The sequence below is a fragment of the Epinephelus moara genome, chromosome 23 (assembly GCF_006386435.1).
Source record: "Epinephelus moara isolate mb chromosome 23, YSFRI_EMoa_1.0, whole genome shotgun sequence".
Taxonomy (NCBI): domain Eukaryota; kingdom Metazoa; phylum Chordata; class Actinopteri; order Perciformes; family Serranidae; genus Epinephelus; species Epinephelus moara.
This window is the reverse complement of record NC_065528.1, coordinates 1,018,431-1,033,025: the sequence shown is the minus strand read 5'-3', so window position 1 is coordinate 1,033,025 and position 14,595 is coordinate 1,018,431. Positions and strand designations below refer to the sequence as shown.

The window sequence follows — 14,595 nt, the reverse complement described above, 5'->3', positions numbered from 1 at the left end:
GGGAACACCGCTTCCCAATATGCAACAGGTGAATCCAGTAAATATCAATATATAAAATGTGTGTTTTCTGTTGAGAACATACAAATGTAGTAAGATAGCAAATACCCCCTGGGAAAATACCCATACTCATCAACCTGGTCTCACTCCAAAGTTGTCAAAAACTGGCACTTGGTCAGTGACTTCTGGCATCAGACATTGTTGAAAAAAGCCATCGTTTTACGTCAGCATGATACATGGCTGGTCACCATCAATGTGTAATGGTGCTTGGCAGCATCAGGGGAAATGCGGTAACAGTGTTATTTAATGGGGTGAAGGAGGCTGAAAGTCCGAGTACCACCAACTTTCATCCAGGAGGCTGGTGTTGACTTCCTCGTTGACTGTAAAGCCAAACCCTATTCTTTTCATTTCCAATGGAAACAGAAGTATATTTTGAAAAGTTGACACGGTGTCCAAGAATGTTAACAACCAACACACCCAAGGTACCTTTCATGTCATATCTCGACTTGGAAAGTCCATGACCAAATGTCGATGTGTGACGAGGTCAGGGTGAGAATGTGTTGGGTTACATCTCTAGACTGATCTCCAGCGGAGGTTTGTGGTTTGTTTCCAAGATCTAACAGAGGTGCATCTTCCAATGTTACACAATGGGGACACGATAGTTGGACGCTCATATGCTGTTTGGTACATGGTGTCGATTTTGCCACAGCTCATGCCATGCATCGTAACATAGACCCAATTAATCAATGATGAAGTTTGTAGCTAACTACTTTTATTGTAAATTTTAATTGATTTAATCAGCCTAATACAAAGACGTCTTAGTAGCACAAAAGCCTCAAGCCTTTTCACTTCTTCTCGCTTTATAAATGAGCACAAGCCCTAAGCATTCCCTCCAAGCTCAGGATCTTCTCTGTCAAAGAGAGCTCCTCAGTTTTAACCCAACCCATCAAATTTAAGTCATCCTTAAGAAACTGCCAAAAACAGCTTTGCTCGCACCATTTTTAATGTCGGTCTCTTAAAAAAAGCAGACATTTAGATCACTTTTTTTAACAGATCAACGTGATCACTTTTAACCTAAAATCTCAAATGCCTGATTTTCTGATTTATCATCCATTTATCCAAATGCATTCAGAAATCTATCAAACTGTTTGGGGTTACCAAACTGAGGCTCTCTTGATCAGAGGCCACTTAGCAACAGTAGAACTGGCCCAGTGTGTAGACTGTTAAAGCTCTATCAGTTTGCACACATTTGGACCCTCTCTAGCACCAAAAGTTCATTGAAATAATGTTGAAACTGAAGCAAAGATAGTGAAGTTGTTGTGGAGAGTCTTTATGTGAAGACCAAGTTGCTTTAAGTACAGATATGAACACGGACAGAGTAAGGTAATACCTTCAGTACTACACTCAGCATCTCTCTGACCTGGACCAATAACAATGAAGATCAATGGCAGGTATTATTCTAATGAGTTACCCCTTTCTCTCCACTATATGTTTCTCCTTCAAGGTCAAGGATGTTATTTTTCTAGATAAATCCAGAATTCCAGATTTTCAGATCTGAAAATGTGACCCATGTGAATGATCTGTAAAAATCTGTAAAAGAATGTATTTGGGAGTGGGTGGGGCATCAGAGGCATCACTTGGCCTGCCACTTAACTGTCACTAAAGAAGACAGCAGTGTCAGAATTTTGTAATTTCAGTGAATGAAACAGATAAAACCAAGGAGAGGGGCTTCACAGGATTATACATAGAAATACTCCTGTCTTATCAACCTGGTCTCACTCCAAAGTTGTCGAATACCGGCACTTGGTCAGTGACAGTGAAAAAAGCCATGCTATCACGTTGGCATGATAGACAGCCATTATTGTTTAACAGTGCCTGGCGGCATCAGGGGGAAACATGGCCAGACAACAACTTAAGGGGGGGTGAAAGTCTGAGTAGGGCGGACTGGAGGGGTGGTGGATGGGTCCACCAGCCACTGACTTTCACCCAGGAGGTTGGTGTTTGCTTCCCATGTGATTGTAAAGCCAAACCCTGTTCTTTTTTCCTGAACCTAACCAAATGCTTTTGTTGTCTAAACCCAACTATGTGCTTTTGTTGCCTAAACCCAACCATGTGCGTTCGTAGTTGAAGGAAGAAACGTCAATTCGCTGTGTTGTACCAACATAGTGCATTTATTTTGAAAGAGTATGCAGATTGTACATTTCCTGTGAAAACAACATCAACATCAACAACCAAAGCACCCAGGGTACCTTGTATGTCATATGTTGACATGGAAAGTCCATGACCAAACATCAATATGTGACGAGGTCAGAGTGAGAATGTGTTGGTCTTGTAGGTCTTATTAGTGTTTGATCCCAAAGGCTAGCTGAGCTGAACTGAGCTCATACAGTCATTCAGCACTGCTGACAATAAGTTTCTCTTTCTTCAAAAGCCTGAAAAATGCTCATTGTTTTGTTGTTGTTGTGTTTTTGTTTGTTTGTTTTGCTCCTTTCTAGGCTACTTATTTGTTAACAGATAAACTAATGTTCAGTCCAACATTGCCAATGTCATGATTTTGTTCCAGAAATGTTGATCATGTGATGACTAATCATCAGCCTTCAACTGTAATTGCATCATAGTGTAAGTGAGTGAATGCAGCCAAAAAAAATCTTCTCAAGCACATTATTCCTTAGAAAAGAATCAAGATCTGTTGTTGTTACAATTTTATTTTTCATGATAGAATGTTAAAAAAAATGACAAAACAGTACAGACTTATTTTAAGAAGAAATGTATGTACAGTGCGTACAGGATTATGGCTGCCGGAGCCAGTGGCAGTGAGCTCCAGTCACAGCTGTACGCACAGCCACACAGAAGCATTGGCGTGACTGTAGAGTCTGAGGTTGTGTGTCCACATAACATTTTTCTTCAGCAGAAAAGCAGTGGCAGGGTGCTGGGGAGCGCTTCATGAAAAAGTGCTCCCAGCACTTTTTTTAATGACGCACTGCATGTGGGTTTTGTTTCTATGACAACAATATTTTGACATTAACAGTAACTAGGTAGCTAATGTAATGTTATGTTAGCGAAGGGCTGACTACACAGTTAACAACAAGTTTACAACAGTACAGTGAAAAAGACTTAACAGCAACATCCAATCAATCAATCAATCAATCAATCAATCAATCAATCAATCAATTTTATTTATAAAGCCCAATATCATAAATCACAATTTGCCTCAGAGGGCTTTACAGCATACGACATCCCTCTGTCCTTTGGACCCTCACAGCAGATAAGGAAAGACTCCCCCCAAAAAAACCTTTAACAGGGGGAAAAAAATGGTAGAAACCTCAGGAAGAGCAACTGAGGAGGGATCCCTCTTCCAGGATGGACAGACGTGCAATAGATGTCGTACAGAACAGATGAACATAATAAAGTTACAGTGTTCCATATGACAAAATGATACATAGAGACAGAGAGAGATGCAGGACAGACAGTAATGACAGTAGCTTACAACAACATTAATTTAAGTAGTAATATTATAATAATAATTACAGCTATTGTGGTACAATATGTTATAAGTATATATTAATATATCAATTCAATTTCAATTTTATTTATAAAGCCCAATATCACAAATCACAATTTGCCTCACAGGGCTTTACAGCATACGACATCCCTCTGTCCTTATGACCCTCGCATATATGATAGTATATGTATGTGACAATAATCATATGTGTATAATAACAGTAGAAGTATGACTAATAATAACAGCAGCAGTAGGAGGCATCAGGCAGGACCACGGCAGCAGCACAACCACATCACACGATCCAGGCACAGCTGCGATTCAAGGAAACCTGGCAGACAGTGGATCACAAAGGCTCTGGAGAAGAAGCCGAGTTAGTGACATGCATTACAGCCGAGTTAGTGAGATGCAGTAACAGGACATGAATGTTAGCAAAGGAGAGAGAGAGAAGGAGAGAAGGTGCTTGGTATATTATAGGAGGTCCCCCGGCAGACTAAGCCTATGTCAGCCTAACTATGGGCTGGTCCACAACAAGCCTGAACCAGCCCTAACTATAAGCTTTATCAAAAAGGAAAGTCTTAAGTCTAGTCTTAAATGTGGAGACGGTGTCTGCCTCCCAGACCAAAACAGGAAGATGATTCCACAGAAGAGGCGCTTGATAGCTGAAGGCTCTGAGCGCAGTGTTCTGGTGGGATAATATGGCTCTATGAGCTCTCTAAGATATGACGGAGCCTGACCATTTCGAGCTTTGTAAGTTAGGAGTAGGATTTTAAATTAAATTCTGGATTTTACAGGGAGCCAGTGCAGAGAAGCTAAAGCAGGAGAAATATGATCTTGTTTCTTAGTTCCTGTCAGTATATGTGCTGCTGCGTTCTGGATTAGCTGGAGAGTTTTCAAAGACTTATTAGAGCTACCTGATAATAGGGAATTACAGTAATCCAGCCTAGAGGTAACAGAAGCGTGGACCAATTTTTCTGCATCTTTTTGGAACAGGATATGTTTTAATTTTTGCAATGTTACGCAGATGAAAAAACGCAGTCCATGAGGTTTGTTTTAAATGGGTTAAAAGACAAATCTTGATCAAATATAACTCCGAGGTTTCTTACGGTAGTGCTAGAGGCCAGAGCAATGCAATCCAGAGAAACTATATCATCAGATAAAGAGTTCCTGAGTTGTTTGGGGCCAAGAACAATAACTTCAGTTTTGTCTGAATTTGGAACTCATCCAGGATTTTATGTCTTTAAGGCATTTTTGAAGTTTAGTTAATTGATCCGTTTCTTCTGGCTTTATCGATAAATACAATTGTGTATCATCCGCATAACAATGGAAATTTACAGAGTGATTTCTAATAATGTTACCTAAGGGAAGCATATATAAAGTGAACAGAACTGGTTCAAGCACAAACCTTGTAGAACTCCAGTATGTAAAGATGATTCATCATGAACTGAAATTGATCAGATAAATAAGATTTAAACCAGCTTAGTGCAGAACCTTTAAGGCCAATTAAATGTTCCATTCTCTGAAGTAGAATTTGATGGTCAATTGTGTCAAATGCAGCACTAAGGTCTAATAAAACAACTACAGAGACGAGTCCTTTGTCTGAGGTACTCAGAAGATCATTTGTAATTTTTACTAGTGCTGTCTCAGTGCTATGATGCACTCTAAATCCTGACTGAAATTCCTCAAATTAATTATTATGGAGAAAGTCACACAGCTGGCCTGTGACTACTTTTCGAAGATTTTTGAAAGAAAGGGAAGATTAGATATTGGTCTATAGTTGGCAAACACCTCTGGATCCAGGGTGGTGTATGTGTTAACTAAAGGTAAGACTTCCTTAAGTAGCCTAGTTGGGATGGGGTCTAAGAAACACGTTGATGACTTGGATGAAGAAATCATTGAGGTCAACTGTTGAAGAGAAATCAGGGAGAAGCAACCTAAATATATATCAGGTCTTACAGCTGTGTTTGAGGGCAGAGAGGTACTGTCTGAGGACAAGAGGTCATGAAATTTGCCTCTAATAGTTAGAATTTTGTCATTAAAAATGCTCATAAAATCATTGCTGCTAAAGGCTAAAGGAATACAAGGCTCAATAGAGCTGTGATTGTGAAATATAGTGTCCACTGGCCGATCTGCTCCCACAAATGGGCTTTTTGTCTTTGTTGTGACAGTAACCTAGCTAAAGAAGCGACAGTGACATTACCAGCACCTGTATTTAACTGTAACCTCACAGTTTATGTACATTTTATTACTGTGATTTAGCAGTATGCTCCTGTAGAATTACTGTGTAACTGTAAAGAAAAACAAAAGAGCTATACAGAGAAGTTTAAACCCTGCTTACTTTCTCACTTTCCCCAAAAGCAGCCAATCATGTATAAACAGGGTGTTACCATTTGATGAAACATCAGTTTCTGTATATTTACGAGCATTACTTTGTTTGTATTGTGTTTCCATGCCCCTCCTGGCTCAGCTGTCAATCACATACACTGGTCTGTCCAAGCAGAAGCCTAGCCTTATTTTCAGTTCGTTCCCTATCACAAATTTGATTTCTCCTTCGGCACTGCCTGAAGATATTTAATGGGAGTCAGTGCCCTACAGCTCTCCGGCTATTCAAATGTCACTCACTACAGAGAAGTTTCAATTAAGAGATTCCTAAAACTCGTATCCAGAAAGTTTTCTTTTTGTCCCCTGGGGGAAGTTTTCCTCCTCTCATCTCATTAGAATGTGCCATATGCCTGCAGCTTTTGCTTTTATTAATGACCCTCTCCTTTCTCCCCTTCTTCTGTTTTGTGATATATTTAACTCACTAATATCTTGTTCTGTTCATCTCCCTGATGTTTTTTTAATAGCCTGCTGCTCTCCCCATCCTCACAAGTTAAGAAGGCGTTTTCAAAGATACGTCAAGCTCATCTGGCTCAGCTCTCACCCTTTCTGACACTTTGTCTTTTTCTTTCTCTCTTCCTGCTTCCTCCATCTGTCTCCCCACTTCATTATTAACAGTTTCAGCTGGATGTCTTCAGCTGTCTGATTGTACAAACAACAGAAAGATAAGTGGTTAAGAAAACTGTAGGAACTGATAACAGACAGATGAGTGAAAAATCTGAATTAATGGAAAAATAGTATGGCTTTGAATTAATAATCAGATCGCCTGGAAGGAGGCGCCAGTGAAGTAAAGTTTAGATGAACAAAGAGATTTGGATTTGACCGCAAAACCTTCCTGATTTCACCTGGATGCGATGTTTCATTTGCACAACAAAAAGATTTTAGTCGACCTACCTCAAAAGTGACAGCTACATACATTCACTCATTGTTTTATGTTTGCCCTTTTCTATTCTTATCTGTCATATTTTATTTCATGTTGCTGACTGAATTTAATTTCAGTTTTCAAAGTCACAATTTTGTTTTTGTCATTCTCTCTCCCTCCCTTGTTCTGTTTCTAGTGTGACTTGTGGGAAGCTTGTCCACCCTGACAAGCCCATAGAGGCTCTCAGCAGGTAATAATCCCCCACATCACTGGAAGAGCTGCTTTGACTTCAGCTTCTTTACCAGCCTCCAAGCTTTGAATACAAGTTTGCTATTGTCAGTGACTCAAACTGGAAGTTGTTGCATGCAGACTGTATTAGCATTGGGTAAGTTCAACAAACAGTTCCACATCTGAGAAAGTGCACTTGTCATCTTGACCACTCAGATGTAAAGAGGAGAGACAAACATGAAAGATGTTTTAGAAAGAATAGGGAGGATATTTATCACCCTTCAGTTAACCACTGGTGGTTTTGTTGTCAGCCACTTGAAAGGTTTTTTTTGTTGTTGTTTTTTTTAAATACAAACAGCTCTACAAAATTCTAAATTATTTAACATATAACACTGATCAAAGTCAAATCAAAATTTTTGTAGAACACATTAAAAAAGCCCCTGCACTAGACCAAAGTGCTTAATAGGCACAAAATACCAAAACAAATGAATACAGAAGCAATCAACAATAAGAACAGAGGGAAAAGGGGGCGGCAGTAGCTCAGTAGGGGGCGGCCCAAGTCCATAGGGACTTGGGTTGGGAACCGGAGGGTCGTCTGTTCAAGTCCCTGTCCGGACCAAAATATGGAGCATGAGACTGGTAGCTGGAGAGGTGCCAGTTCACCTCCTGGGCACTGCCGAGGTGCCCCTGAGCAAGGTACCGAACCCCCCAACTGCTCAGAGCACCTGTCATGGGCAGCCATCTCACTCTGACATCTCTCCACTTAGTGCATGTATAGGTCCAGTTTGTGCATGTGTGTGTTCGGACCTGTGTGTAATTGACAACAGAGTGTAAAATTGAATTTCCCCTCGGGGATTAATAAAGTATATAAAATTAAATTAAATTAAAAAAAAAGAGTTAACAAGAAGCAATGAACATTATGCACCTAAGATATTTACGGGACGCTGGTCAATGCAGCTGTGCATTTTCGCGAGATGGACACTGGGAATTAAATGGTATTTCAGTCAGGACCACTTTAGTCAAAGAAAACTTGCAGTATTATATTTGGCAGTATGGCTCTGTTCTGATGCCTCTCTGCCTTTCCTAGGACCTATGCAGAAAGCCTAAGGTGGAGAGAACACACCTCTCTGGCCTTCCACACCTACATGGCAAGCCTAAGGCAGGAAGAGCAGCAGCAAAGACATCCCAGGAACAGAACAGAGCAAGCATCAATGACAAACAGAAATGACAGTGATAAGTCAGACACAACAAGAAAAGGAGGAGCTGGGGTGGAGGTGGGTTGCAAAGCAGCTTGCAGAGGGAGCAGCAACAGTAGGCAGGCCAAAGTAGTTTAAATACGGTGCCCTGGATGAGATTTGCCAATTGGTTGCATCGAAAGGAATTATGTGATCTATCAGCTGGCTCCGTTCCATCAATCAGCTGATCCAAAAATGGCCACTGCTCTGATCATCCTGCTAGGTTGATTGGAATGGGACTCTCATTGTATTTCTGTGGATACTACTAACTCCTCATGCCAGAAACCTTTCCTCTTATAAAACAAAATCACAGTTTTTGAAAACACTTAACTAGAGCTAATAACTATCATTTCTTTGTGGCTTGTCCAAGTTTAGTTTCAGGTGTGGTCAAAATGCAGTATTGTAGGAAAAGCACCCAGTGCAACTGCAGTTCTCACTAACAGTAACTTTGCAATGGGTGTTCAGTGGCTTCAGGGTGGAGGTACGCCCATACCAGTCATATCAAAGAAATGCATAGAGTGCTTTCCATTCTGCTAATTATGCTTCCTCCTGTTCTCACTTCTCCGTCCTCCCATTGATTGATGGAGGTCTAATGTCATTTAGGAAATTCCAATCCCTTAAATGAGTCTAGGAGGAGATGAGGAGAAAGAAGGCTCCACAGAGGATTCTGGTCTGACCAGATTGTTTGTGATTGCTCAGCTGATCTGACTGAGAAGTAAACAGCTGTTGTAGAAACCGCTTAACTGAAATGTTAATGATTTTTCATGATTGTAAACTAACAACCAACCTGTGGAAACAGGAGTGACAGCTTAAATTATAGATTTTACTTATAATCAGCCATGAAAAAAATGATTCGATTTTTGTTTTGTTTAGATTCAATTTTAGTTTAGTTTGAATCATTAATAAATCATGATAAAGTTGCAACTTTGTCTTCTTTTTATTAAGTCAAAATGCTTCTATTGTTTTCCGTTACAATTGCTTCTTGACTCATTAAGCAAAAATGAACAGTTACAGTCCTATACAGCTGTGCTTTTTTTTAGTAGTCCTAATAGCAACCTAGACTTGACAAACTTATGTTAGACTTTATTCAGGCACTTTTATATTTTTTGTTTGTTTGTTTTTTTGTTATTTTGCCACCTTGCTGCTGTTTTACTTCAGTAGCCTAACAAACATATTTTAATTGTCTCCCCTCACATCCCCGCTGGGAGTAGCGAAGGTGCAAGGAAGAGATGCACTTGAGGAAAGCAAGGAGCCACATCAGCCAAATGTGAAGCACCCATACCTGTGTGTGTTTTCAAAAAAGATTTTTATACCTCTGCGCTGGTGATAACCATGGCCAGAGGCATTATGTGTTCGGATTGTCAATACGTACGTACATCCCATTCTCGTGAATGCGAATCTCAAGAAAACCTTGAGGGAAATTCTTTAAATTTGGCACAAAGGTCCACTTGGACTCAACGATGAAGTCATTCGATTTTAGTGATCAAAGGTCAAGGTCACTGTGACCTTGCACCCATCTCATTCTCGTGAATACAATATCTTAAGAACGCTTTGAGGGATTGTTGTTTGTTTGTTTTTTTAATTTGGCAAGAACGTCCACTTGGACTTAACAATAAACTGATTGGGTTTTGGTGGTCCATCGCTAATGAAATGAAGGCATATGGCATCCATATACTTGGAATTGCCGAAGCCAGGTGGAAGGAAGCAGGACAAACATGGCTCTCATCAAGAGAATCAATCATATACTCCGGGCACACGGGAGATAATGCTGCTCACTCAGATGGGGTGGCAATCATGCTATCAAATGAAGCCCAGAAGACCCTCTTAGGATGGGAACCAGTGAGCCCAAGGATCATTATGGCCAAATTCAAGACCTCACATAAGTGCATCATTGTTAACATCATCCAGTGCAAAAGAAGATTTCTACCAAAAGCTAGAGGAAACCATGAGAAAATGTAAAGAGAAGGATCTCACCATTTTAATGGGGGATGTGAATGCAAAGGTTGGCTGCGATAACACCGGCTTTGAACAAGTGATGGGAAAGCATGGCCTTGGAGAGATGAATGAGAATGGAGAACTCTTTGCCAACCACTGCGCTAATAACAATCTTGTCACTGGTGGAACCCTCTTCCCCCACAAACCATGCCACCGGGTTACTTGGGTATCTCCTGACATGAAGACAGAAAACCAAATACATCATTTCTGCATCTCCAAGAGATTCAGGAGAAGCCCTCAAGATGTTCGGGTGAAGAGGGGTGCTGACGCAGCCATGGACCACCATCTATTGGTAGCTAACTTAAAACTTAAGTTGAAAAAACATCACAACAGCACCTCAATAGGCTACAATGTGTCACTACTCACCATCAAAGATAAACAAGCAGACTTCCAAATAGAACTTAGAAACCGCTTCATAGCCCTACAAGAAATGGAAGAGGAACCCAGAACAATAGAAAACCACTGGCAGCAAGTAAAGGAGGCATTTACAGGGGCCTGTGAAGCATCAGTCGGGCCCAAGAAGAGAAAACACCAGGAGTGGCTCTCACCTGACACCCTGATCAGAATAGAAGAAAGGAACAAACTTAAGGATGTATTAAACAATAGCAAAACAAGAGCAGCTAAGAAAACACTTGGGGAAGCATATAGTAGAGAAGACAGGGATGTAAAAAGGAGTGCTAGGAGAGATAAGAGGAATTTTGTAGCTAAGCTTACAGCAGAAGCGGAGGAAGCTGCAAGGCAGAACAACATCAAAGCTCTCTACGACAACATCCGACTCCTGACCAAAAAATACCAGAAAGGGAACCACCCAATTAAAGATAAGGGAGGAAGGATATTGTATACACAAGAAGAACAAATGAAGAGGTGGGTCGAGCACTTCTCGTACCTACTGAACCAACCATCTCCGGCAGTAAGAGCAAATATGCAACCTGCAGAAGTCCCCCTGTCAGTTGACTGCAGACGGCCAACCGAAGCAGAGATTAAAAAAGCCATCAGGCTCTCCAAGAACAACAAGGCACCAGGTCCAGATAATATACCGGCAGAAGCTCTTAAAGCAAATGTTGAAACATCCTCGCAAATGCTATGTGACCTGTTTGGTAGGATCTGGAAGGAAGAAAACGTGCCTGGGGAATGGAAGGAAGGCCATCTGGTAAAAAAACCCAAGAAAGGCAACCTAAGCCTCTGCGACAACTACAGGGGTATAATGCTTCTATCCGTACCAGGCAAAATCCTAAACCGGGTAATCTTGCAACGCCTCAAGGCAGCAGTGGATGCAGAGCTTAGAGACAACCAAGCTGGATTCAGGCAAAATAGATCATGTGCCGACCAAATAGCAACCCTGCGAATCATCCTTGAGCAGTCACAAGAGTTTAAGTCACCACTTTACACAGTATTTCTGGACTTTGAGAAAGCATTCGACAGTCTGGATAGGGAAGTGCTCTGGCAACTGATGAAACACTACGGCATACCAGAGAAGTTCATCACCATCATCAAGAACATCTATTCTGGAATGCAGTGTAAAATCATACATGAAGGCCAGCTGACAGAGGCATTTCACATCACAACAGGAGTTAGACAAGGCTGCCTACTTTCTCCATTATTATTCCTCTTAGCGGTCGACTGGATCATGCGGCAAGCCACTGACAACAGGCGCAATGGGATCCAGTGGACCCTGTTTACACAACTGGACGACCTAGACTTCGCAAATGATATTGCATTACTGTCCCAAAACCACCAACAAATGCAAGAGAAGCTGAGAGAGGTAGAACAGAAGGCAGCTGAGACAGGTCTCCACATTAGCACACAGAAGACCAAAGTGCTCAAGGCCAATACAAAGACACTGGCCAGCTTGATGGTTAACCACCAACCACTAGAGGAAGTCAACTCCTTCATTTACCTGGGAAGTGAGGTAGCGAGTGATGGCGGATCAGAGGGGGATGTAAAGAGGAGAATAGGCAAGGCAAGAGCTGCATTTGGCATGATGGGGGCCATATGGAGAGCACGTAACATCACACTCAAGACCAAAATACGGCTATTCAACTCAAGCATAAAAACCGTACAACCACTGCCTCAGACGTATTCTTAACATCAGAAGGCCTGATAAAATAAAGAACAAAGAGCTGTGGGGAAGAGTAAAGCAGCCTGCGACAGAAGCGGAAATAAAGAAACGAAAATGGGGATGGATTGGGCACACTTTGCGTAAACCGAAGAACTCCATCACACGCCAAGCCCTGCAGTGGAACCCACAGGGTAAACGTGGTAGAGGGAGACCAAGAAACACCTGGAGGAGGAGTGTCACAACCGAGATGGAAAAAGCTGGATACAGATGGCAAGATCTGGAGAAGCTGGCACAGAACAGGACGAGGTGGAGAAATATTGTCAGTGGCCTATGCCTATACTTAGAGTAACAGGCCTAAGTAAGTAAGTAAGTTTGGTGGTCAAGGTCAGTGTGATCTTGCATCTGTCTCATTGTCGTGAGCCCAATATCTCAAGAAGGCCTTGAAGGAAATTTATACAAATTTGACAAAAATGTCCACTTATTATTCAATTTTAACGATCAAAGGACGAGGCCACTGTTTGACCTTGCAATCATCTCATTCTCGTGAATGTGGTATCTCAAGAACACCTTGAGGGAACTTCCTCAGATTTGGTAAGAATGTCCACTTGGACAGGAATTTAATCAAATTTGACACAATTGTCCAAAAATAAATAGATTAGACTTCGGTGGTCAAAGGCCACTGTGACCTGACAAAATGTGTTTGTCAAGTCATTCATACTGTTCATTAGATGAAGTGATGAAATTTTATATCCAAAAGGTCAAAGGTCAGCTTCACTGTGACATCAAAACGTTCTGCAAAAACACTTTTCTGGCCATTATTCAACGTCAGAAGAAGGGGAAATATTTGGTAAGATACTGAATTCATGACACTAACCTTGAAACTGTGGTCATTGTATAGATCTTCTGTGCTGCTGGTGGGAAGATGTGTCTGAAGCATCCATGTTTTAGAGTATGTTGTAACAACATCTACATTTGAAGCATTTAACTGTCATGGCTACATATGTGTCTGGACAGACATGGATTTAAACTGTAACCAAAGGCAGTCATTCTAGTTTAGTTTTACATGAGAAAAGACCTCAAGGTTGAGGACTAGCTGGTTGGTTTGGCAAATGTATGTCTGGTCAAATTCCCCATCACTAATAAACAGCAGCCAACTATTTAATAGGAAGCACAAGGGATTGTCTCCCACGCAGTGCAGGAGACAGCCCTAAGCACGGGGAACTCTCTCTCTGATTCATTTCATTTTTATTTGTTATATCATAGAGTCACATTCTGTTGTAGCTACTTGACAGTGGTATTTCCTCTTATATATTGTTGATGTGAGTAGCTGATAATTATGATGGGACCCACTCAGAAACTATGGAATATTCTTAGCCTGGTCAAAGAGCATGGATACCAAGAGGCGAAGCTCCATTGAATTTTTGCCAACAGCCACTAGGGGCGCTACCGCCATTTTGGACTGTTGAGCTTGGACTGTTGCGCCCAGACAACATGCAAGATGTCAAGGAGAGAGGAGAAAAAAAGTAAGAAGATATATGTATATATGTATATATAGGCCTATATATGGCCTCTTGGACCATTTATATCAGAACTGATTACTGCTTTAGCATTAAAATATATCATCTTATACATCTTATATATTATTATTATTATTACTGTCCCCTTACTGTACAAACTGTAAATAAATCTTTATTCCTGACTATGTGACGTCGCCATTAATGTGTTTCTAGTTAAAATATTGATTTTTTTTTTTTTTTATTATTTATTTATTTTTTTGGTAGATTGACTTATGGGGTGATTTTGAAGGAGTAATTAAGTTAATCTTCTCATAAGTGGATGTAATATGTAGAGATGCCATCTAGGCCGTTTTTCCTCATTTTGTTTTTTTTAAAGTCAATCAATCAATCAATCAATTTTATTTATAAAGCCCAATATCACAAATCACAATTTGCCTCNTATTTATTTTTTTGGTAGATTGACTTATGGGGTGATTTTGAAGGAGTAATTAAGTTAATCTTCTCATAAGTGGATGTAATATGTAGAGATGCCATCTAGGCCGTTTTTCCTCATTTTGTTTTTTTTAAAGTCAATCAATCAATCAATCAATTTTATTTATAAAGCCCAATATCACAAATCACAATTTGCCTCACAGGGTTTACCAGCATACGACATCCCTCTGTCCTTATGACCCTCGCAGCGGATAAGGAAAAACTCCCCAAAAAAAACCCTTTAACGGGGAAAAAAAACGGCAGAAACCTCAGGAAGAGCAACTGAGGAGGGATCCCTCTTCCAGGACGGACAGACGTGCAATAGATGTCGTACAGAACAGATCAGCATAATA

At 40.7% G+C, this 14,595-nt stretch overlaps 1 protein-coding gene across 1 annotated transcript in view; it reads left to right on the top strand.

Annotated features, from left to right (window-relative positions):
- LOC126385214 (pleckstrin homology domain-containing family A member 5-like) overlaps positions 1-14,595 on the top strand; it is a 628,760-nt gene that overhangs the window by 387,180 nt on the left and 226,985 nt on the right. Inside the window, exon 5 of the mRNA XM_050036817.1 lies at positions 6,934-6,987. Coding sequence (XP_049892774.1) covers positions 6,934-6,987 — 54 coding nt within the window. The remainder of the gene's footprint in view (positions 1-6,933; positions 6,988-14,595) is intronic.